The sequence below is a fragment of the Oncorhynchus keta genome, chromosome 29, assembly GCF_023373465.1.
Source record: "Oncorhynchus keta strain PuntledgeMale-10-30-2019 chromosome 29, Oket_V2, whole genome shotgun sequence".
NCBI classification, from domain to species: Eukaryota; Metazoa; Chordata; class Actinopteri; order Salmoniformes; family Salmonidae; genus Oncorhynchus; species Oncorhynchus keta.
This window is the reverse complement of record NC_068449.1, coordinates 49,575,851-49,600,943: the sequence shown is the minus strand read 5'-3', so window position 1 is coordinate 49,600,943 and position 25,093 is coordinate 49,575,851. Positions and strand designations below refer to the sequence as shown.

At 44.0% G+C, this 25,093-nt stretch overlaps 3 protein-coding genes across 7 annotated transcripts in view; 2 read left to right on the top strand and 1 right to left on the bottom strand.

Moving 5' to 3' along the window:
* Positions 1-5,054, top strand: part of LOC118361867 (WD repeat-containing protein 17-like) — a 51,793-nt gene extending 46,739 nt beyond the window's left edge. For 3 of the 4 annotated variants that reach the window (XM_052486700.1, XM_052486698.1, XM_052486697.1), the window contains exons 16-28: positions 54-209; positions 576-640; positions 794-926; positions 1,129-1,220; positions 1,388-1,487; positions 1,805-1,944; positions 2,079-2,099; positions 2,243-2,354; positions 2,546-2,790; positions 3,050-3,151; positions 3,270-3,368; positions 3,558-3,747; positions 4,214-5,054. In XM_052486700.1, the coding sequence (XP_052342660.1) occupies positions 54-209; positions 576-640; positions 794-926; positions 1,129-1,220; positions 1,388-1,487; positions 1,805-1,944; positions 2,079-2,099; positions 2,243-2,354; positions 2,546-2,790; positions 3,050-3,151; positions 3,270-3,368; positions 3,558-3,747; positions 4,214-4,333 (1,575 nt within the window). In that variant the 3' untranslated portion in view covers positions 4,334-5,054. The remainder of the gene's footprint in view (positions 1-53; positions 210-575; positions 641-793; positions 927-1,128; positions 1,221-1,387; positions 1,488-1,804; positions 1,945-2,078; positions 2,100-2,242; positions 2,355-2,545; positions 2,791-3,049; positions 3,152-3,269; positions 3,369-3,557; positions 3,748-4,213) is intronic. The other variant, XM_052486699.1, reaches the window with a different exon arrangement.
* A 784-nt stretch (positions 5,055-5,838) lies between these two features.
* On the bottom strand, positions 5,839-15,548 carry LOC118363024 (ankyrin repeat and SOCS box protein 5-like). Of its 2 annotated transcripts, none has more exons than XM_035743778.2 (7): positions 15,289-15,548; positions 9,171-9,250; positions 8,338-8,445; positions 8,006-8,156; positions 7,710-7,844; positions 7,169-7,360; positions 5,839-6,849 (listed from the first exon to the last, which is right to left on the bottom strand). In XM_035743778.2, the coding sequence occupies exons 1-7, from the start codon at positions 15,485-15,487 to the stop codon at positions 6,722-6,724; spliced, it is 993 nt and encodes a 330-aa protein (XP_035599671.2). In that variant the 5' UTR covers positions 15,488-15,548; the 3' UTR covers positions 5,839-6,721. The 2 variants fall into 2 exon arrangements, with proteins under 2 accessions (XP_035599671.2, XP_035599672.1); XM_035743779.2 differs by lacking the exon at positions 15,289-15,548 and adding an exon at positions 13,814-14,042.
* Positions 15,549-16,279: 731 nt separating this feature from the next.
* On the top strand, positions 16,280-20,256 carry LOC118363023 (signal peptidase complex subunit 3). Its single transcript, XM_035743777.2, has 4 exons — positions 16,280-16,507; positions 17,986-18,136; positions 19,517-19,632; positions 20,051-20,256. Exons 1-4 carry the CDS (start codon positions 16,365-16,367, stop codon positions 20,181-20,183), a joined length of 543 nt encoding a protein of 180 aa, XP_035599670.1. The 5' UTR covers positions 16,280-16,364; the 3' UTR covers positions 20,184-20,256.
* The last annotated feature ends 4,837 nt before the right edge of the window (positions 20,257-25,093 follow it).

The window sequence follows — 25,093 nt, the reverse complement described above, 5'->3', positions numbered from 1 at the left end:
ACGTTTCACGACTATTCACTTACAGTACATATTTCAATGTGTCTGTTCTGTAGTCTGAGGCCCAGGAATTGACCATAGTGAAGATGTCTAAGTTCGGCGGGGGGATCGGGGCTCCCAGTAAAGAGGAGAGACTGAGAGACGCAGCAGAGATCCATCTAAGACTGGGGCAGATCCAGAGATACTGTGAACTCATGGTGGAACTGGGAGAGGTAATGGACATTTTTGTTATAGGCCCTAGGCTACACTCTTAGGGGAAAAAGGGTTCTGTGGCTGTCCCCATAGGTAGAACCCTTTTTGCTTCCAGGTAGAACCCTTTTGGGTTCCGTGTAGAAGGGTTTTTACCTGGAACCAAAAGGGGTTACTCAAAGGGTTCTCCTATGGGGATAGCCGCAGAACCATTTTTGGTACTAGATCATATTTTTTCTGTGTGTAGAACAACTATGGGTGTATCAGGAACAATACATGGAGTCATACGGCATTACAGTATGTCCCTCAATAAAGGGTGTCCATTAACAATCACAGTATTAATTGCTGTATATAATGATGATGTCTGTCATGTTTTCTGTATTTGTCAGTGGGACAAGGCATTGTCAGTTGCCCCTGGTGTATCCATAAAGTATTGGAAGAAACTCATGCAACGGTATGTTTTGAGTTAGTTTGTCAATTCAAGAGGCATGTTTATGGTTACGTGTACATTTGAGCCATTTAGCAGACGCTCTCATCCAGAGCGGCTTACAATTAGAACGACAACAGGGGTTGTTGACTTCCTTGCTCAATGCATGTGTCCTCGTAGAAGAGCCGACCAGCTGATGCAGGAAGAAAACCACGATGTCATCCCGTACTGCATCGCCACGGGAGACGTGAGGAAGCTGGTCAGCTTCTTTACTGCCAGGGGTCAACTGAACGAAGCGCTGCTAGTGGCTCAGGTATGTCGACATTGACATCCTTCGATTAATTGTATAGTTAGAAAACAAAGTGACACAATATAAAACATGTATTGGTTCCAATCGGAACCCCTGTTCTCTAAAAGAGAGAACAACATACCACCATGTTAATTGACTTGTCTGGATTGATGAAGGTTCAGTCAGCCAAATTGCTGTCGTACGTCATACCTTTGTTCTTGTACAGGGAGCTTGTGAAGGCAACATCCACGTGCCTCAGACCGCCGTAATCAACCATACAACCACTACAGACAGCGACGACATACAGGCATATAACGGGTGTGTCCTTTTCACATGAAAATACACCATTTGGCCTAATGTTGGTGTGTTCCACAGCATACGTAATCACCATCCTGTCCATGGTGCCTTGCATCCATACTGGGCAACTGAATATTCCCTCGTGACCCCAGGCTTGTGAGGGTGAAGTGTAATCTCTGTTGTTCCAGGCTACTGCACTGTGCATGTAAGGAGCTAGCAGAGTGGTATTTCCAAGATGGCCGTGCTGTGCTGGCGGCCTGCTGTCACCTGGCTGTGGACAACACTGAGGTAAACACACAGACAGGACATGATGGCGTCAAAGGTTACGTATATGATCCTCTCTGTATGTTGTCTTGAAATACACACATAACATTCACTGTTGCGCATGCTAGTTGTGCACCTGAAACCTAAAGCTACCCTCCTGCATACTCCCAATACACCCGGTTCTACTAATCAGCGGCCTCTGGCCCTTGATTGGCTGAATCAGGTATTTACGTGTAGGGCTGGAGAAAAAACCTACAGAGCACTAATGCCTATGAATGTGAACATAAATGGGCATATTTAGTAGATGCATAACTTATCATGTTGTTGTGTGTCCCCCACAGCTAGCCATGGCCAGTCTGATCCGGGGTAATGAGCTGGAGCTGGCTGTGTGTGTAGGGCTGGTGTTGGGAGAATCTGCCAATCAGGCCACTCACTACGTCCTGGAGCTACTAGCCAGGAAGTTCATGACCGCACCCACCTGGTAAGAGCCAATTACAACTCTCCATGAGAGGGCTAATGAACATCACAGGCTAGGTTATATATATATTCTCCATATGATTGTGAATATATAAAGTGCATTTGTTTATCATCTCCATTCTCTCATTTCTCTCATAGCTTTCCATCAGTTGGAAGCAGGTATTACACGTTTCATGTAACATAACCCTATGTTTACTGCGATAAAGGATTCATAAAGACTGCTTAGGTTTTCAAAGGGATGTGTGGATGTGTCCTCTGCAATCTAACAACTAGACTGATGTCACCACCCTTCTCCTTCCCAGGGACCTGGCGGCTGACCTTCTCCAGATGATCCCAGACAACGAGGTCCTGCTGGCCAAGCTGTGTGCCTTCTACCCTGGGAGCTCCTCGGAGATAGACCAAATCCATGAAAAAGTTGGTGCTGAAATTCAGCGGGAATATTCCCCATTGAGCATCCTTTTTAGTCCAAACTGGGTCCAGGAAACCGGCCCTAATTGTTTAAACAGAAGAACATAGAAATAGACCTATCGACAATATGACATGACAATGTCAACAACAACATTGAAGTATAAAATGCATGTTAATAATTGGTGGTGTTGTTTCAGTGTGGTCTTCCCAGTCTGGAGGAGTGTCAGGGGTTAGCTGAGTCTGCTGTCAGCGAGGGAGACATTTTCAACGCTGTCAAGTACTATCTAATGAGTCCAGAACCCGAGGCAGCCCTGCTTGTTGGCATCGCCCACGTCAAAGATCAGCTGAGTGATTCTGACTGGACCGTAGACTCTGTCCATCCTATCCTGGACCTTCTGGGTTACATTAGAACGGACCGGCTCATACTTGCCAAGTTCACTGAGTAAGTGAACGGGAATCAGAATGTGTGACACAACGTCACCTGGGTCTAGGCAGGTAGCCTAGTGGTTAAGAGTGTTGGGCCAGCATCCGAAAGGTTTATGGTTCGAATCCCTGAGCCGACTAGGTGAAAAATCTGTCAATGTGCCCTTGAGCAAGGCACTTAACCCTCATTGCTCCTGTAAGACACTCTGGAGAAGAACGTCTGCTGCTGTAGATTGGTCCTCAGCCCTCTCACCTTGGATGTTCTTTCTGTGTTATAGAGCTCGAAGTGAGCTGCTTATCCTATCTGGATACATCGGTGCACTGTTGGCCATCAGAAGACAGTACTCCAGCATTGTTCCTGCACTTTACGAGTACACCAGGTAAGATGCAAAAGAAACACATTATGAAGCACTTTCTAAATGTCTGTGTTGAACCTACATCACCAATTCAATGTTGAATTTAAAAGCCCTATCTCTGACCTCTCACCTTCCTCCCCAGTCAGTTGATGAAGAGGAGAGAGGTGTCTGTTCCCTTACAGATAGAGCAACTCTCTGTAGAGCTGGAGGCATGGATGGCCTGCACGCAGTCTCTCATCAAGTGAGTAGAAGAATTGTCTTATCAAGCCATGACTCTGATATACTCTACTCTGGCCTGGCAAATACGTTAGTCATCACGTCCAAGTATTGGACTAGCAAACTCAAGACAGTTTGAGGTTCAAAGTCTGCCATTAAAACACACCAGTGTTTATCTGTCTGAATCATTTGATTCTGTCTCCATGCCACCCAGCTCCAGGGGTCCTGATGAGGCTCCCTACACCCCTCCGTCAGAGGCCCAGAAGGCAGAGCACGCCCGTCTGCTAGACAGGCTCCAGGAGGAGCCACTCAGGGGCCTGGAGGGGCCCGACTATGTCACAGGCTCCAACCTGCCCAGCCACTCTGACGTCCAGGTCTCCTGCTTTACCGGACTCAGGATCCAGGTCAGCCTCAAGCAATCAACCAATTAATGAATCAAAGTGTATTCAGAAAAATACGTTGGTCACAAAGGGACAGTTTGGAGGACACAGAATTTGGTTAGGGACTAGGCTTAATCTGGGTCAGGGAAACAAAGGGCTCAGCAGCAACCCAGACCGAAACCGCCATGCTTTCTAACCCCTTATAAAGAGGACCATGCTATATATAACCCATAAGTGGTTACTATTTGTAGTCCCCTAGTGGTGGGTAATCACTATGTGGGTGGCAATCAGTAAATTGCTGCTCAAGCTGTATCCACAGCGACGATTTGAAGTGCCTTTCTGCTTCAAGTGTGTCTCAGTCACTTCCTCTGGTGAGTCAAGGGGAGAAAGATGACGTTGCTACAACCTTTAAACTGTTTTGCAGGCCATGGTGATAAGGTCAATGGTAGAAGAATAAAAGTAGTGCTGTGTTTTTCCTTTCTTCACTCAGGGCCCTGTGTTTTTCCTTGAGGACGGTAAATCGGCCATATCATTGAACGACGCCCTTATGTGGGCCAAAGTGAACCCTTTCTCACCTCTGGGGACGGGTGTCCGTCTCAACCCCTTCTAAGAGCCAGCCTCGCCAACGAGGATGGGCTACAGGACTAATAGCATTTGATTGGTCAGCCTCCGAGGCCAAGGTCACACGACGGTAAAAGGGCGACGTCAGGACCGACACCTGCTCTTCCTGAGAGAAAGAAGGAAGAAGGGATGGACGTTCCAGAAGGAAAGAAGAGAGATGGGAGGAAGGATGCTTCAAATGCCTTCTCTCCACTATGTGCTTTTTCTATGTGGTTTTACAATGTGTGCAGCACAAGTCATCCAGTCATCAGTGTTACAGCTTCTCACAGAAAACGTGTTGCCGTACTTAGACACGGACAAAGAGTTTCTATGTAGGAGCGAGACCATTCTAGTACGGCTGTCTGGTTTTAGACACACTGTCACATGCACATCACTACACAGACAAGTCGACGAGCTATGTGATTGTTATTGTGCTCATGGTCATAGCACCAGCCTCATTTGATTGGTGAACACCATATTTGTGTTGTATTGCTGTTGGTTTAACGTTGCGCAATGTTGCATCATCCTTTCTGTCTGCTACAGGAACCAGCCCGCACACATACATGCACAAGAGCAAAAGCGGTTGGTGATGTCGGCTTACAGTGGTAGTTGAATGAAAGCAAACAAATACAGAGAAACGTACCCGTTAGCTTTTTATTTAGCTTAGCATCAATCAGTCAAATAATTGATGTAGGACGTGATTGCGTTCGCATTAAAACAGCTTAGCAGCATGGTGTCTGTGCAGTACTGTGTTTGACTGTGAAGGTATAAGACTGCTGGACCAACAAACAAACAAAAAAGGATGTGGACATGTAAAGTTGTCAATTAACTTGTGAATAGGTCCTTGTATTGTACATAAGACTGTCATTCCTGTTGAGTTGCGCAGCACTGCTCCAGGGATCACAGTGGCTAGCTAGAAGGGGAGGTAGTTGGTACTGTACACGGCTAGGGACTTGCAAGTGTAATAGCTGTTACGACACTTGATTCATAGGATTAAAACTCCTCTTCTATGGTGGGGTCGACGCTTTGGAATGCCTCTGAGTCTCGTCAGCGTTGCCTCCTTCATAATCATTCGTAGCCATCACCTGACTGCAGAATTTGTAGTGATTTCATAATGATGACAAGCTTCTGTATGCAAGTCATTATTACCATCACAATTTGGCGGACAGGGTGACAACCTGCTAAGACTAGCTAGCTTATATGTTAAACAGAAAGCTGTGGTAAAATGGCAATAGTTGAGAATCATTTTGCTTTTGAAATACAGACCTGAATAGATCTAATTAATCATTTAAAAAAATGTAATACCTGAAGGTTGTGCCTTAAAGTAGAAAACTATTTATCACCGCAACATGCAGTATATTGGTAAGTAGGTACATTCATTAAAGACAAGAGGTTTTCTTCCTTCTGCTTAATGAAAAAAACATTTATTCAGATAATTTATACGAGTGTTGTCATTTAAAAAAATAATGTATTGATATTAGTTTTCCACCTATACTTAAATGATCTTCAAATGCATTTATTTACATATGTATTTATTGATTGTGTTTTACTTATTGACATATGTACAGTTTGTTTGTACTGCCATTGCAGTTTATAAAATGTGTTCATGAAAATATCAAAATGTTAGTTTTTGTACCATGAAGACGATACCAATGTAAACATGTAACATTTGTGAGCAGGATATATTTGAGTTTTGATTCATGGAAAAGGATCTTCTAAATAGATTGAAAAACGACTGAACTAAACCACAGCCGGAACATGCCAGAAATATCATCTCCAAGACAACCACATCATGGAATAACATTCTTATTTATTAGAGTGAAACAGGTGAGAGGTATGTGAAATGAGTTTTGGCAAAATACTGCACATTTTTCAGTGAGTTATGCATATACGGGTCACGTTAATATATTAGTTGGCTAATATTATATAAGAAAATAATTGAAATGCAATATTATTCACAGTACATCTGATTAGCATAAGAGTTGTTGTTTTGGTCAATGTAACAGAATATACATATTTACATGACCTTGTACGTAGGTGCTTCAGAGAAAGAGTGGAAACAGATGTCAGTGAATGGGAGGGATTCGGTGCATTTGAGGTTCTGGGTTAAAAAGAAACAAGGTTCAGTGAGTAATAAAACATTCCCTTGATGATAAAGATGGACGGAGAGAGAAACAGAGAGAAAGAGAGAGGGTGGGAGAAATAATATCCTCTATTGTGATGATGCTCTCTCATTTAGAAAGAGAAAGAGAGAGGAAGACAGAGAGAAACAGAGAGGGGAAGGGAGAGAGCAACAGACAGACAGACAGACAGACAGACAGACAGACAGACAGACAGACAGACAGACAGACAGACAGACAGACAGACAGACAGACAGACAGACAGAGAGCGTTGTGTTCTATCTGTACTGGAGGAAGCGTTTGAGAGGGTTGGGGAGGTGTAACTGAGGGATGAGGTGTAGTCGAGATCGACCCATATAATCTCTGACACTGAGACGACACAGTTGACATAGTGACTGAGGTGTTGCTGCAGAGAGAGAGAGAGAAACAAGAGGGAGAGAGCAAGAGATATAGAGATTATCTGATTAATCCAAGACAGCCTCAATATCATCCACTTTTATAATCCAAATACCAATGTTTTACAGGGGATTCTGACTTCTTCCCACTAGCTGAATGGGGATATTTCCTAACCTGGTCCCAGATCAGAATTAGTATCAAGACACTTTAGTATCGGTTTCTGATCAGACCACACGTTTGGCATGAAAACAAACATATGTGTTTGTTATACAGTACAAACTGATCTGGAATCAGGCTAATATTCCCATGTGAACTGAGCATAATCTTACCTTCATGCAGCAGTAACGTCTCCTCTGCTGAGCTGTTAGGTGGGGCTGACTCCACCGGTCTCTTCAGCTCTAGGTTTTTAGCGTTAATGTTCGCTCCAAACTCTAACAACACATTGATGATCTCAGGACAGTCCTTCTGAGCTGCTGCATGGAGCGGGCTCTCCAGGAACCTGCCCTTCTGCACATTGGCCCCTGTGGAGCAAACCAGACAACATTGGTTTTGTTCAATAGGTCACACTGTAGCAAAATGGTTTGCAACAGAAAACATGAATCTATGATCTGAAGGGACTCGTTTGTGTAGTTCCTTCCCGTTTCACTCAGTTTCAATATATTCTCCCTACTGAACACGCTTCATGTTTGTGAGTACTGCGTCAGGTAAAACGATGTCCCGTGACATACCTTTCCTTACTAAATGCAGAATACAGAAGGGGAATAAAGTACAAACGGATGAACCGTAAAAAATAAAATAAATAAAAATGCATTGATTTCAATGGAAGAGATCATTTGAAGCTAGGACCAAAGTGTCTGGTTAGTTACTGACCTCCTTCGAGGAGTTTCTGTGTGCACTGGAGTCCTGAGGAGATGCAGGCGATGTACAGGGGGGTTCCCAGGTGAGGAATATCATAGTCCACGTCTGCTCCCCATGTGATCAGCGCCTCCAGACAAGCACTTCTGCCTACACACAATACGCCCTGTGTTACCAGGATACTCTCATTCAGAAACGCATTCAGTACTCTCATCTTAGAATATATACCAAAATTACAGCCAGAGTACTTCAAAAGCTCACAGTGAAGTGACAGCTATGTGTATGACACACTTATCAAGCCATGGCAGTACCTTTGCTGGAGGCTTCGTGTATGGGCGAGGGCTGGCACATCTCTGACTGGGGCTTGGCACCGTTTTCCAGCAGTACCTCTGTACAGGTGGCACTGCCCGCTGAGCAGGCATTGAACAGTGGCGTCACCCCATCAATGGTGGTGGCATTTACCTGATCAGATAGATGGAGCATTGTCATAAAACCATGTGTACCTACCTATAAGTTATAAAGTTACAACAAAGTCAAGTCAAGGGGAATGTAAAAAGAGGATTTGCTGCCACAGCATAATGACGTCTCGTTCTGACGTGGAGCGTGATGTGTTTGTGTGTGCGTCCGTTTGGTCATGACTTACATTGGCACCAGCTGCGACAAGCGCCTTGGCGCATGACGCGTGGTCTGATAGGCAAGCCTCATGCAACGGCGTCACATGGTCTATGGTAGGGATGTTTGCGTTGTAACCCTGGGATGACAACAAGAAATGTTTGCATTCGTTATATAGGCCTCACTTTCCCGACACGTTATTTTGTGTAAATGCTCTACAGATGATCATACTATCAACACACTGTCTGTTGAGAAGCAGCTGCTTGCTAAGGTTACGGTTAGGTTTCCAATACGGGTTACACTCTTTAGAAAAAAAGAGTTCCAAAAAGGTTCTAAGGCTGTCTCCATACTATAAATCATTTTGGTTCCAGGTAGAACTCTTTAGGGTTCCATGTAGAATCCTTTGTGTAAAAAAACAAGTTCTACCTGGAACCAAAAGGGTTTTTACCTGGAAGCAAAAATGGGTTTTCCAAAGGGTTCTCCTATGGGAACCGGCGAAGAAGCCTTTTTAGTTTCTAGATAGTGTAGAGTGAGGGTTAAGGTTAGGTCTAGGGTTAGGGTTGAGTTTAGGTTTAGGATAAGGGTTAAGATTAGGATTAGCGCTAAAGTTAGTAGATAGATAATTGAAATATCACTGACAGTCTGTCGAGCATCTACAGATGAACTACCCAAATAAACTTTTGGAGATCTGACTACGAGGGAAAATGGCAAACATATATGTATCTTATCTGGGACGTACAGACAGAGCATCAGCATTTTATTTTATATAAAGGTGTCAAAAAAGTCCCCCTGTCTTAACACTGTATAAACAATTGACCAGAAATCTTTGCGATGTGGTGCCCCGCCCCTCTGTGTGTGACTCACCTGTGAGAGTAGGGTCCTGAGGGCCAGGAGACGGCCATGACACGCTGCCTCGTGGAGAGGGGACCGGTCCGCCCATGACCCTGGGAGAGGGACAGACAAAACACTGAGCCTCTCCAAAACAACACACATTACAGTCATATGTTTACAGTGACAGCCCTTCACTATCATACAAGCTCTTCATGCTCACATCCACAAATATATATAACCAGCACATTCCCATTCAAGTCTGATACAATGACAGCATTCATCATAGCCTTCACTCTCTGTCGGTATCCTTAGTATTCAATCATTACCGTAATCCTAATCTAGAATTACTTCCCAAAAGCCAGTAGTACCAGTCCACTATCCATGTTCATATGTTCAGAAAATTGAAACCCAGTTGTCACAGCTGTCACTAATATCACCAAGCGCTAGATAGATTTTCACTCTCTTACAGTGTGGATGGAGCTATATATAACTGTAGCTCGACCAAGCAGGCCGTCTGGCAGGCATAGCCTTGTACAACCCGCAGGCATAGCCTTGTACATCTGGCAGGCATAGCCTTGTACAACTGGCAGGCATAGCCTTGTACATCTGGCAGGCATAGCCTTGTACAACCAGCAGGCATAGCCTTGTTCAACCGGCAGGCATAGCCTTGTACAACCGGCAGGCATAGCCTTGTACAACCGGCAGGCATAGCCTTGTACAACCGGCAGGCATAGCCTTGTACGACCGGCAGGCATAGCCTTGTACATCTGGCAGGCATAGCCTTGTACAACCGGCAGGCATAGCCTTGTATAACCGGCAGGCATAGTCTTGTACATCTGGCAGGCATAGCCTTGTACATCTGGCAGGCATAGCCTTGTACATCTGGCAGGCATAGCCTTGTACAACCGGCAGGCATAGCCTTGTACAACCGGCAGGCATAGCCTTGTACATCTGGCAGGCATAGCCTTGTACATCTGGCAGGCATAGCCTTGTACATCTGGCAGGCATAGCCTTGTACAACCGGCTGGCATAGCCTTGTACAACCCGCAGGCATAGCCTTGCACAACCCGCAGACATAGCCTTGTACAACCCGCAGGCATAGCCTTGTACAACCAGCAGGCATAGCCTTGTACAACCGGCAGGCATAGCCTTGTACAACCAGCAGGCATAGCCTTGTACAACCAGCAGGCATAGCCTTGTACATCTGGCAGGCATAGCCTTGTACAACCGGCAGGCATAGCCTTGTACAACCGGCAGGCATAGCCTTGTACATCTGGCAGGCATAGCCTTGTACATCTGGCAGGCATAGCCTTGTACATCTGGCAGGCATAGCCTTGTACAACCGGCAGGCATAGCCTTGTACAACCGGCAGGCATAGCCTTGTACATCTGGCAGGCATAGCCTTGTACATCTGGCAGGCATAGCCTTGTACATCTGGCAGGCATAGCCTTGTACAACCGGCAGGCATAGCCTTGTACATCTGGCAGGCATAGCCTTGTACAACCGACAGGCATAGCCTTGTACATCTGGTAGGCATGGCCTTGTACAACCGGCAGGCATAGCCTTGTACAACCGGCAGGCATGGCCTTGTACATCTGGCAGGCATAGCCTTGTACATCTGGCAGGCATAGCCTTGTACAACCGACAGGCATAGCCTTGTACATCTGGCAGGCATAGCTCAGTCTCTCCCTACACACCCAACAACACTACCAATCACGTCAGAGAACAATATATTTGTGTTTTTTGATTTAATTATTTTATTAATCCTTTATTCAGGTGAAACCCTATTGAGATATGAGTCTATTTTATGAGGGAGCCTTGAGTATGACAAAATGTCAGCAATACTTCCACATCGGAGGGCCTGTTGTCCGGACCTCTGGCAGTCTCTATGAGGGTGCCACAGGGTTCAATTCTCGGGCAGACTCTCTTCTCTGTATACATCAATGATGTCGATCTTACTGCTGGTGATTCTTTGATTCACCTCTACGCAGACAACACCATTCTGTACCTCTGGCCCTTCTTTGGACACTGTGTTGACAAACCTCCAAACGAGCTTCAATGCCATACAACTCTCCTTCTGTGGCCTCCAACTGCTCTTAAATGCAGGTAAAACTAAATGCATGCTCTTCGACCGATCGCTGTCCGCACCTGCCCGCCCGTCCAGCATCACTACTCTGGACGGTTCTGACTTAGAATATGTGGACAACTACATATACCTAGGTGTCTGGTTAAACTGTAAACTCTTCTTCCAGACTCACATTATACATTTCCAATCCAAAATTAAATCTAGAATCGGCTTCCTATTTCGCAACAAAGCATCCTTCACTCATGCTGCCAAACATACCCTCGTAAAACTGACTATCCTACCGATCCTCGACTTCGGCGATGTCATTTACAAAATAGCCTCCAACACTCTACTCAACAAATTGGATGCAGTCTACCACAGTGCCATCCATTTTGTCACCAAAGCCTCATACACTACCCACCATTGCGACCTGTACGCTCTCGTTGGTTGGCCCTCGCTTCATACTCGTCGCCAAACCCACTGGCTCCAGGTCATCTACAAGTCTCTGCTAGGTAAAGCCCCGCCTTATCTCAGCTCACTGGTCACCATAGCAGCACCCACCCGCAACACGTGCACCAGCAGGTATATCTCACTGGTCACCCCAAAGCCAATTCTTTCTTCGGACGCCTCTCCTTCCAGTTCTCTGCTGCCAAGGACTGGAACGAACTGCAAGAATCACTGAAGCTAGAAACTCTTACCTCCCTCACTAGCTTTAAGCACCAGCTGTCAGAGCAGCTCACAGATCACTGCACCTGTACATAGCTCATCTGTAAATAGCCCATCTAATATACCTCATCCCTATACTGTATTTATGTATTTATCTTGCTACTTTGCATCCCAGTATCTCTACTTGCACATTCATCTTCTGCACATTCTACCATTCCAGTGTTTAATTGCTATATTGTAATTACTTCGCTATTTATTGTCTTACCTCTCTTAATCCTACCTCATTTGCACATGCTGTATATAGATTTTTCTACTGTATTATTGATTGTATGTTTGTTAATTCCATGTGTAACTCTGTGTTGTTGTATGTGTCGAACTGCTTTGCTTTATCTTGGCCAGGTCGCAGTTGCAAATGATACCTTGCTCTCAACTAGCCTACCTGGTTAAATAAAGGTGAAATAAAGAAATTAAAATAAAATAAACATCACACAGCAATGCAGTGCAATATTCAATACTACATACCCATGTTGCTGCCTGTAGGAGAAGAGGGCGCCTGTCACCTACTGTACTGTTACTGTACTGACGGGACTTTTTGTCATTGCATGGACTCACACAGGCAGAGCTGTGACTGTGTCGGCCATCTTTGGAAGTGCATCTGCATCACCTGACTAGCTCATGTAGTACACTGAAATGGCCTGTTGTTGCTACTATCTTTTATGATGAATAGGACAACTAAAATACTGTATCTTTGTTTTTTGTTGTTGTTGTTGTTGACATTCATTTTGCTAGATATTTTTTTGGGGGAAAGGACAATAACAGAGACCCCTCTTTCAAGGTATACATAGCATAACAACAGGTGCCACTGAGGACCACCACTGTTGCAGAGATAATTAGAGTTTGGAAGCTATTCTTAGGAAGCACATGTTAGAGCCACAGTAAGTAGTTAATTCCAGTCACAACAGCAACCTGGAATCCCCCTCTCTCTATTTTCTCTCCTTGGCTGGGTTAGCCAACGTTTCCCACAGTCCAGATCCTCTATAGCTGGTTGCCTGGTGCGGCTGAAGCCCATTATGCTCATTCGAAACAGCACATGGTGTCTCTATTCTAGCAGGGTAAAATGGTAGCTCTCATGAATATTGCAACAGTGCACTGAACATGTGACTTTTGCTTTTGTTTAAGGCTCCCCTTTGCCACACTAAGCAATAACAGGAGGAAGCAGAAATGGCTATAATATCTGCAATCTGTATTTCAGTTTATTTACACTGCTTAAATAACAAACTATTGCATTTAAAACATTTGGATGTCAAAGTCAATTAGTAATCAAGCCGTTACAACCCTAATGTGACCCAGCTACAGTTTAGATTGGATACAGCTGATAAAGAGATACAAACAGGTTTAATTGTCTGAAGCTGCTGCTTAGTCCAGTTCAAAGGTCATACTCTTATTGTCTTGTGTGAGAGTCATGAGAGTACATGGTAGCTTCAGCTGTTGTAGGCCAGTCATTATTAAACTTTAATATACACATACCCTAAGGCCTACTACTACACATAGGCCTAGTAATAATACTAATAAAGTATGTGTTAAATACGATTTAAAAAGCATTTGTGTTATGATGTAAGATGTATGGATCTGTATCCACATCAGTAGGATAAGCACTCGACTGCTCTAGGGACCCATTTGACCAGATGTGTCCAAGGCGTTTGTTTGATTAATTTGCTTCATTTCACATGTTATAACAGAGTCCTAAATAGGCTGGATCCTATAGGAATGTTCCAGAACAGGTGCCTTTTTCACGAAACATTTCTATGTCAACCCCTCTCTCTACCTCAAATAAACTCGACACGAACAGCACAGGAGTCCTATAATAACATTGCACTGTGACAGTCCGAGACGCACTCACCCAGTGCGCAAATACGCAATTGTGTGTGCGTAAAACGCTACTGACCTTGGCTAGTTAAAATACCCCAACAGCGTGGTTTCTTTTTTGCGGTGTAATCATCTGTGTTCTCTAACGTTCTTTTCCTCGACGTGTTTTCTGGCTGCTGCTCGCTCGAGCTCTCTGCAGACGGAACTTCAGGCATGTTTACATCAGCTATCAGTCCCCACACCACAGTGCACCATGATCCAGTCTAAGACCTGCTCTCTGATTGGTTGCTCGGCTTGTTGTCGTTTCACTGCCAAGGACAAGCGCCACAATAACATGAACAGGCAGAGAAGGACCAGAACTGCCTTTGCCCCCGCTGGGCTCAGGGTTAGGAACCGTTCTGTTCATTAAGGATTCATTATGCATGGTTTGAAATACTAAAGTTTGACCTTTGAGTTGAATATAGTACTTGCTATTTTGAGTATGCCTAGTTGCTTGTGTAACAATCATTTGATTGCAATATTCAAGTGAAAAACCCACATGCTGTTTATAACGTCATTGGTCACATTATAAGGTCATAATTGTCAGGTAATAATTCAGGGACGGACATAATGCAGGTTTTCCTTGGTAGTTAATTCATTGATCAGTCATTGATTGACCAGAGAGTTTACATACCTGATGTCCCTGGTCTGAAATAGTCTTTGATTAATAAGGGAATTTTAATAACTAGTTAATAAATATTTTGCCTCTCCAGAGCCATAATTGAACAGCCCTACTACAGGTTATCAAATCAAATAGACTAGTTAAACTAGTTGTACTTGGGGATGGAAAGCTAGAGCCTCTCTAACCTCTCCCTAACATGCTTCTGTTCAGCTCAAAACATTTCTGGCTGACAGTCGCTGTGCGTAACCGAGGTGGAGTATGACAACAGGCTGTAACTGCCAAGTCTCAGCTTCGATATAATCTGTCTATGAATTGTGTGGCATTTTAATAAGGGCACAGCTCCTAGGTATGACCCCCCATCCAAGGGGCACGCGCAATTATACAAACATGTACAGCTGCAAACCTCTGGATTGAATATATTAATTTGACATAGTCTCAAAAATGTGCATTCCCTGTGTCATCCCATCAGATCACTTGATGATTGCAGTGCGTGGAATACGCCAAGGGCGGAAGAAATATTGGATCAGAGACTTCTGTCATGCCAACCCAACGTGTCGTCATGAGGCCAAAGGTTCTGGGTCTTTCCCCTCATCCCAGGTGCGGTTGTTACAATGCAGTGCTTTCCCCCAGTACCTCAGCAAGAAAAGAGCATTGAAAGACATCAAGAAGAAAGTATATCTAATACACAATGTATCTAAGTGTTCCTAATGTCCCTGGGCCACAATGATAGGCTGAGTAGTTCCTGGGCAGACTGGATACAGTTGGCCTGGCATGTTACAGACACAGAGCTTTTAGAAATCTGGAATACCCTAATACACACACGTTACTGTAGAAAGTGTGTGTATGACCATCTACTATAGAATAATAGTCTGTTGCCTTTCACGGAAACTTACTGTGCCCTTGTCCAAAATCATAAAACTCTTCTGCAATGCGGGCAGCCTCCTTCCGATTCCCCTTCACCACATAGAAGTGGGTGAGAATATTCAGGCTGATCTTGACAAAGAGCTTGACGCAAAACAGAGCGAATATGGAGAGATAGACATTGGAGTAGTGTACTGTGCCAAAGGACTGGCTATCCACATTTGGAGTCATTGCTTCCTTTCTTGTCTATCCTTGCTTATGTCTTGCCTGGCTGTCGGTGGCTGGCTGCTAATGTTTTGGAAATTTAAATGGGGGGCCTGGCTATCTGTGTTGTGTTGACTCTGGTACTGGGTCATATGCCCGCCCAGAGTGACACAGACATTCCCCTCAGCAGCTGGGTCGAGACCAGATAGGATAAGCTGGAGAGAGCAGCTGTATTGTAGCGCTGCCTGCCTGCCTGTGGGACAACTGGGGCCCATAGTCATACAGTGTCTCAGAGTAGGAGTGGAGATCTAGGCTTAGACCCCTCCTATCCATGTATTCTTATTCATTATGATCTAAAATGCAACACTGAACCTAGATCAGCACTATCAGCACTCCTACTGTAAGACGCTTTGTGGATACAGGCCTAGGGCCATTTAGACTCTGCCAGCAGTCCTAGGGCAGGGAATACAGTACAGCTATAGCCAGGGCCTTTGAGGGCCTTTGTGACTGTGACCTGTGGTTACAAAAAACTAACCCAGGCCTTAATCTTAGTTGACCTGTGGTTTGTTCCATTTTGTTGTGATGCTTCAGAAAGGTTCAAAAATATGTGTTGAACATTTCTTCTCTTGAGGTTTAACATTATCTTGACTCATGTACTTTTACTTCAAAATTATATTATCCAGTCAATTGTCTACTGTCATGAAATTCCTTAGCCATTACTGGTCGTGTGAACTGTAGTTCGCCTCCATAACACATGGGGGCAATGTTTCACTTTAATGTTCCATCGATTACGGATGAACCATCCTGTTTCGTATTTCGTTGTGTCAAACTACACTTCCTGCTTTTGCAGCTAGAAGTGTTCCGCATCGTTGTGTATGAAACTGTAACATAATTGTATTTCAAAATGAATACAGTGTTGTCGAGGGCAAATTCCCTCTTTGCCTTCTCGCTCAGCGTGATGGCAGCTTTGACGTTTGGCTGTTTTATCACGACGGCATTCAAAGACCGGAGGGTGCCGGTGGATATCCACGTCTCGAGAGTAATGCTGTGAGTGATGACTAGTTATTATTATTAAACTACAGTGAACATGCTTTGTTTTGGTTTAGATATATTTCACTCCGTGATCTATCACATTTGTATTCGTATAAACAGTTATTGGTCTCAATTGGCTACATAGCTAGCTCGGTGTATGCGTGTTTAAAATGGTGCTAACTAATGCTAGCTCGAGGTGATCAATGAATCCATATGGCAATATTGACGCCAATCAATCTAACAGACACCAGTGTATTAAACTGCCTGAGCAATGAACAACCGTTGTTTTTGTCTTTGGCTACCGGATGCCAGCTGCTGCTGCTTGCAACATTGTACCCAATAGTTGAACAGCACGTCAGCGCGGTATATTTTTGTCAAACTGTAACCTAGCTGCCAGCAGATCAAATGTTTCCGACCTTGCTGTAAATAAGAACTTGTTATTAACTGACTTCCCTAGTTACAACCCCCCCATTAGCACATGAACAGATCGTGAGCCATGGCACAATTTGTTTTTTTGAATTTCAGGAAATTAGCTGCAAAACTGCAACATGTTCTCTCAGTATCATGGCAACATGTATAGAATACCATGAGATCAGCTATAGAACTGCAACATGTTCTCTCAGTATCATGGCAACATGTGTAGAATACCATGAGATCAGCTATAGAACTGCAACATGTTCTCTCAGTATCATGGCAACATGTGTAGAATACCATGAGATCAGCTATAGAACTGCAACATGTTCTCTCAGTATCATGGCAACATGTGTAGAATACCATGAGATCAGCTATAGAACTGCAACATGTTCTCTCAGTATCATGGCAACATGTGTAGAATACCATGAGATCAGCTATAAAACTGCAATTTTATCTCTCTGCCCTGTGGCTACGTGTAGATTTGCAGGACATTACTTTTAAACAGCAACATTGTCTCTCAGGCTCATGGCATATGTAAAATAGCATGAGATTAACTAGAAAACTGCACATTTCCTTTTACCACATGGCAAAATGTGTAGAATTGTAGGTAGTTGGCTGTTGCCCACTGAACTGTGGTATGCCATTCAAGTAGCTGTACCAACTGTAGCTCAGTTGGTAGAGCATGGCAACATGTGTAGCTGAGATCAGTAAAAACGCAAGGGTATGGGTTCTGCCCCGGGGCCACCCATACGTAGAATGTATGCACACATGACTGTAAGTCGCTTTGTAAAATAAAAGCATGAGATTAACTAGAAAACTGCTAAATGGCATATATTATTATTATTATTATTATTATTATTATAAGCCACACAGTGCAAAGTGTAGCTAGAGAACATTGCCTAAATGTACAGCCAGAAACCATAAAGTAAATGTAGCCTACTAATATCTATGGTGTAGCCAAGACAAAAAACGTTTTTTTTTTTACAGCTTATTGTTCCACGTGGTGAAAGAAATGTCTTGGCATAATTATAGGATGCAATGCACTGCACACAACTAAGTCGGCCTTTACCATTTGACAGGAAAAATGTGGATGACTTCACAGGACCCAGGGAGAGAAGTGACCTGGGGTTCATCACCTTTGACCTCTCTGCTGACATAAAGCCCATATTTGACTGGAACGTCAAGCAGCTCTTCCTCTACTTGTCTGCCGAGTACGCCACCAAGAGCAACGTAAGTGTCTTACAACGGGTGTATACATTACGTCTTGCAACGGGAACGGTTGACCATTTAAGAACCAAGCCGGGAGGTACCTACCTGAAATGATCTGATAGAAAGAAGGACCAAGGCACTCTTCCAACTCTAATTTTCATTGCGATATGTTTTCCGTTTCGACGAAACGCTTTCTGTTGCAAAATCGGCGTGATGAATACAACCCAGACCTGTTCTCTTTCCTGTTGTTCTATCAATTATCATTATCTTACGTTCTTCTTGGCTTGCTTTGGTAGTTGCCACAACAACAGATCACACAAATTATACTTGATGAAAGCCAATCTGAAGGGATGACCTATAGGTTCATGACCCTATATATAGAATTGCAGCAGAATAGTCATACTTCTACACCACCAGGAGCAATGTAAGAACTGACCTCTTTCCTTTATGGTGTAGGGTCATTATCACACCTTCCTCCTCTTGGCTTGGGTAGGCTGGTTGCCACACGCTGTTGCCACATTGGTTCTTCTACAGATCACACACATTTAATTGGTGGGAGCCACGAAGGCAATATGGTTTGATGGGTGACTTTTTATAAATGGTGTATCCTAAGAAGTAGCCTGGGTTGGTCTCAGGTCTGTCTGTGCTGTATAGTCCTATGTAAACTATGACTATAGGAATTTGATACACAGTGGTGAAGAGAGCACGACAACGCCTCTCCCCCCTCAGGAGGCTGAAAAGATTTGGCATGGTTCCTCAGATCCTCAAAAAGTTCTACAGCTGCACCATTGAGAGCATCTCGACTGGCTGCATCACCGCTTGGTATGGCAACTGCTTAGTATGGCAATTGCTTGACAACCCCACCGTAAGACGCTACAGAGGGTAGCGTGTCTGGCCCAGTAGTCCCTAGTCATGGACTGTTCTCTCTGCTACCGCAGCCTGCTGGACTATTTGTATTGACACTTTTTTTTAATATAGATTTATTTATTTTTTGCACTGACTCTTGCACCAGCTCTATGCACACTTACTGGACTCTACCCACACACACACACACATAGACACACGTTCACACACACTGCTGCTACTCTGTTTATTATCTATCGTGATTGTCACATTGACATTGACTCCATACCGGTACACCTTGTATATAGTCTCGTTGTTATTTAATTGTGTTACTATTTCCGTGTTTATTTTTAGTAAATGTTTCTTGCTTTTTAACGCTGCATTGTTGGGAAAGGGCTCGTAAAGTAAAGCATTTCACAGTGAAGTCTGTTGTAATTCTGCTCATGTGACAAATACAATTAGATTAGATACAGATCTGGGATCAGGCCACCTAGGAAGGTGACATGCATGGCTGCCAACTAGTGATATTTAACTGTGACGTGTTGTGCTTTCTTCCAGGCCCTGAACCAGGTGGTTCTGTGGGATAAGATCGTGCTGAGAGGAGAGAGCACCAAGCTCAACCTCAGAGACATGAAGTCTAAGTACTTCTTCTTCGATGACGGAAACGGTCTTCGGTAAGCGCCTTCTGTTCACCCTCTCACTTTTATTCTGCTGCCAGTAACCTAATGATATCAAATCATGTTTTTGATTGGTGTGGAATCGCTCTTGATGCCATTTTATTGAATCAAATCAAATAGTTTGTCACATACAGTTTACAGCAGGTATAAAAGGCACATTGACATAATCATTTTGCCGCACCTTTTAAACATGCTGTAAACTATCAGACAAGTACAATTTCATCTGATTTCCCTTTAGTCCTACATTATGTTGAATAGTTACACTCTTTGTATGCAGCAGAGGGCAGTATAGGACCATTTTTGGCACCTCTCCCACTTGTCTCCAGTCTTTTGAATGGAAATTCTGGTGGAATGTTCTACGATGTTTAAGGCCTCTACGATGTTTAAGGCCTTTGTGTGATGATCTCTCCACCAGGGCGAACAAAAACATCACCCTGACTCTGTCCTGGAACGTGGTGCCCAACGCTGGGATCCTGCCCTTGGTCATGGGCTCTGGCCACATGTCTGTCCCCTTCCCCGAATCATACGAGACCACCAAGAGTTACTAAACTGTTCCACAGTTTGTTTGTTGTGTAATCTTTTATGACTTTTAATAAAAGTGGACATTTGGGAACGGTTCAATTGTATGCCTTTGCATTGATGCTGCCACCGGAAAAAGGGCTGTCTAAATGTTGCTAACAGTGAAATCCTTGCTTCTTTTTTTCCTAAATTCCTCTCAAAGCTCATTAGAGGAGAGACCTTGGATCATCTACTTCCATGCACTTTGAAGAGAGGTGAGGAATCGAGGAGGATGCAAGGATTTGACTGCTAGTAATCCTTGGTTTAAATGGTCATTGCTGAGATGGACTTAGTAACTAGAAAGTCAGGACTCCTCATGCTTCATGTAACTCTACAGTAGTACTCAGTACCTGTATAATGAATGGCAATGTGAAATCTTTCGAATAATTCCGTTTTGTTTGTTCACTGTAGCTGTTACTTTCTTTTTTATAAAAACACATCTGAAAGATAATTCTGTATAACTGGTTAATAGTAGAGAAGAGGATAAGGCCCTGCATCTTAGTGTAAGGGGTGTCACTACAGTCCCTGGTTCGAATCCAGGCTGTATCACTTCCGGCCGTGATTGGGAGTCCCATAGGACGGTGCACAGTTGTCCCAGCATCGTCCGGGTTTGGTCTGGGTAGGCCGTCTTTGTAAATAAGAATTTGCTCTTTAACTGACTTGCCTAGTTAAATAGAGGTTAAATAAAAAAAACATGTGTAATGTTAACATTTTACTGACAGATGGCGCCATATGACCACAAACAACCCACCACTTACCCGAAGCGTTCAGAGTAGTTGCCACATTGAGAATGATGGACATAGGCCCATAGAATAATTTTCGATGTATTATAATTGAGTTACCCAAAACAATATCTGCTCTATTCATAATGTTTTGAAATGATGGTATATGAATATAATGGCTACAACGACATCGTTTGAAATGTTCCTATGTGCTCCAAATAACTGAACATAGTCACGGTAGCTCTAAAGAATGTCCATAGGTAGTAGACTAGACAGATTGGTGATTTCAACATTTAATTGAAGGCCTCACGTTTGAATGGGTTTGCAGAGGTAGCGAGTGGAAAAACATCCATTGTATGACAATAGGAACAGAAAAGCCCACGGTTGTTGACACAGCAGCCACAGTTGAAGGGGAAATGTAATTATAGCTAGCCAGATATTTTTATTCAGGAGACTGATTTTAATCTTGGAAAATAACAAATTCATATAAGTTGTTCTTAGACCATATGTGATAGGCAGGGGAACCAAACAAGAGTTGGGGAAATTCAGCTGCGAATATGCGAATAGCAGAGGGCCCTGCTATTTCAGACCACGGGTGTTTAGTGAAGAGTTGTACAGGTTATTAAACCCAAAGTGACTTACACTTTAAGACGAGGGGGAAGCTCACCAGGTTGGCAGGGTATCTCCTAAACTAAGGCCTAGCTTAAATCAGATCATGCGTTAACTAGCGATAGCTGACACCCGCATTATAGCTGATGTTTAGGCAGTGGTGAAGGTAGAACTGGGTTGGAGCTGTCAAATTGGAGAGCAGCCTCCTGCGCGCTGTCACGAAGACACACCCGCCCCGCTGGCGTTAGAAGTTCAGAACGAGAAAGTGTCGGCTATATAGAAATAATGACGCTCAAAATGAAAAATCATTAAACGAAATGAGGATTTATATAATTTCCATCGAGGTGGAGATTACATTACAGTGTTTGAATTTGTAAGCGAGGCTGTATGGGATTTATATTAATGCGACAGTGCAGCCAATGGATATGTCTGCTTTAGGTATAATGCCACGAACTGCTTGTGGATTTGACAGCTCTAAGGGAAAATTCAAACTTCCAAAATAGGGGAGGGTTGTGTTTATAAACAAATTGGCCACAGAGGAGGGTTGTGTGTTTCTTTTCCTGGTTTGCATTGGCTCTTTTGCAGGTTTTATTGTATAATGTCATCCATCCTAGCCACATTTCCTCATCTGCTTGCATGCGCCTCCACTATATCAAGCTAACTTTTACTATACCACTATAGTCTACCAGTCTGACTGTCTTGTCTTACGCTCTATCCACCATTCATAGTGATAGGTGGATCGTTTGTACAGATCTGCAATAGGTAGCAATCATACCACACATAAAACCATTCAAAGCTGCATCAATTTTCAATATGAATCCACAAGAACAAATAGGAATAGCTGATAGGCAGCGGAGGGACCAGGTGCATCAATGCTCATAAGAGAACAGTGAAGACATGAGACACGCAGCTCAAAAAGCTCCCCCATGGATCTTGTTTAGGGACCATACAAAATTATCCTACATAGACTAACCTACAACACCACAATGAATAATTGCATTGTTTTCAAGTAACCACAACATTCAACTTTTGATATTGAGATGCGCTGTCGTCATTGATGGAAACACAAATCCGATAGGAAAATGTACATATTGTTTTTATACAGATTTTAGTATATTCACATGGAAGTCTGTCGCCAATTGGATGGAAACTTATTTATAGATACCCTAAAGACTCTGGCTAGTGCGCTAGTCCAGTGTCACTTTTATTATGCCTCCACATCATGGTTCATCACCAGTCCCAAACAGAATCCACATAACTCAGCCACTTAGAGATGTACACCAGCATAATACCAGAGACTCTAATGAAAGAATGCTAGCTAATGAGCGAACAGTACCCCCAATTCCTCCATTCTGCTGGCAAACGTGCAATCTATGGACAATAAAATAGATGACCTACGCGGAAGATTAAACTACCAACGAGACATTCAAAACTGTAATATCTTATGCTTCACGGAGTCGTGGCTGAACGACGACACCGGCATGATAGAACAGCGGCGTCTGGTAAAACAAGAGGCGACGGACTATGTATTTTTGTAAATAACAGCTGGTGCACGATATCTAAGGAAGTCTCAAGCTATTGCTCACCTGAAGTAGAGTATCTAATGATTAGCTGTAGACCACACTATCTGCCTAGAAAGTTTTCATCTGTATTTTTCGTAGCTGTTTACATACCACCACTGTCAGAGGCTGGCACACAGACAGCATTGAATGAGCTCTATTCCAGCATAAGCAAACAAGAAAACGCTCAACCAGATGCGGCACTCCTAGTGGCCGGGGACTTTAATGCAGGGAAATTTAAATCCGTTTTCCCAAATTTCGATCAGCATGTTTAATGTGCAACCAGAGGAAAACAACTCTGGACCACCTTTACTCCACACACGCATACAAAGGTCTCCCTGTTCCCCCATTTGGCAAATCTCACCATAATTCTATCCTCCTGATTCATGCTTACAAGCAAACATTTAAATAGGAAGTAACAGTGACTAGATCAATACAAAAGTGGTCAGATGAAGCAGATGCTAAGCTACAGGACTGTTTTGCTAGCACAGACTGGAATATTTTCCGGGATTCTTCCAATGGCATTGAGGAGTGCACCACATCAGTCACTGACTTCATCATTAAGTGCATCGATGACATTATCCCCACAGTGACTATTACGTATATACCCCAACCAGAAGCCATGGAATACAGGCAACATTCGCACTGAGCTAAAGGGTAGAGCTGCCGCTTTCAAGGAGCGGGACTCTAACCCGGAAGCTTATAAGAAATCCTGCTATGCCCTCCTACGAACCATAAAACAGACAAAGCATCAATACAGGACTAAGATCAAATCGTACTACACAGGCTCTGACGCTCGTCAGATGTGGCAGGGCTTGCAAACCACTACAGACAACTAAGGGAAGCACAGCCGAGAGTTGCCCAATGATACGAGCCTACCAGAAGGGCTAAGCTAGTTCTATGCTTGCTTCGAGGCAAATAACACTGAAACACGCATGAGAGCACCAGCTGTTCCAGAAGAGTGTGTGATCACGCTCTCTACAGACGATGTGAGTAAGACCTTTAAACAGGTCAACTTTGACAAGGCCACAAAGCCAGACGGATTACCAGGATGTGTACTGCGAGCATGCGCTGACCAACTGAAAAGTACCTTCATTGACATTTTCAACCTCTCCCTGTCAGAGTCTGCAATACCAACATGTTTAAAGGAGACCACCATAGTGCCTGTGCCCAGTAACACTAAGGTAACCTGACAAAATGACTACCGACCCGTAGCACTCATGTCTGTAGCCATTAAGTGCTTTTAAAGGCTGGTAATGGCTCAAATCAACACCATTATCCCAGAAACCCTATACCCACTCCAATTTGGGTACCGACTGGGATAGAGGTCCTGGATGGCAGGAAGCTTGGTACCAGTGATGTACTGGGCCGTTCGCACTACCCTCTATAGTGCCTTGCAGTCGGGGGCCGAGGAGTTGCCATACCAAGCAGTTATGCAATCAGTAAGGATGCTCTTGATGGTGCAGCTGTAGAACCTTTTGAGGATCTGAGGACCCATGCCAAATCTTTTCATTCTCCTGAGGGGGAATAGGTTTTGTTCTGCCCTCTTCATGACTGTTTTGGTGTGCTTGGACCATGTTAATTTGTTGGTGATGTGGACGCCAAGGAACTTGAAGCTCTCAACCTGCTCCACTACATCCCCGTCAATGAGAATGGGGCTGTGTTTGTTGTCCTTGCACCACACGGTCAGGTCTCTGACCTCCTCCCTATAGGCTGTCTCATAGTTGTCTGGGATCAGGCTTTCCACTGTTGTGTCATCAGCAAACTTAATGATGGTGTTGGAGTCGTGCCTGGCCATGCAGTCATGAGTGAACAGGGAGTACAAGGAGGGATTGAGAAGACACCCCTGATGAGCCCCCGTGTTGAGGATCAGCGTGGTGGATGTGTTGTTGCCTACCCTTACCACCTGGGGGGGGGGGGGCGGCCCATCAGGAAGTCCAGGATCCAGTTGCAGAGGGAGGTGTTTAGTCCCAGGGTCCTTAGCTTAGTGATGAGCTTTGAGGGCACTAT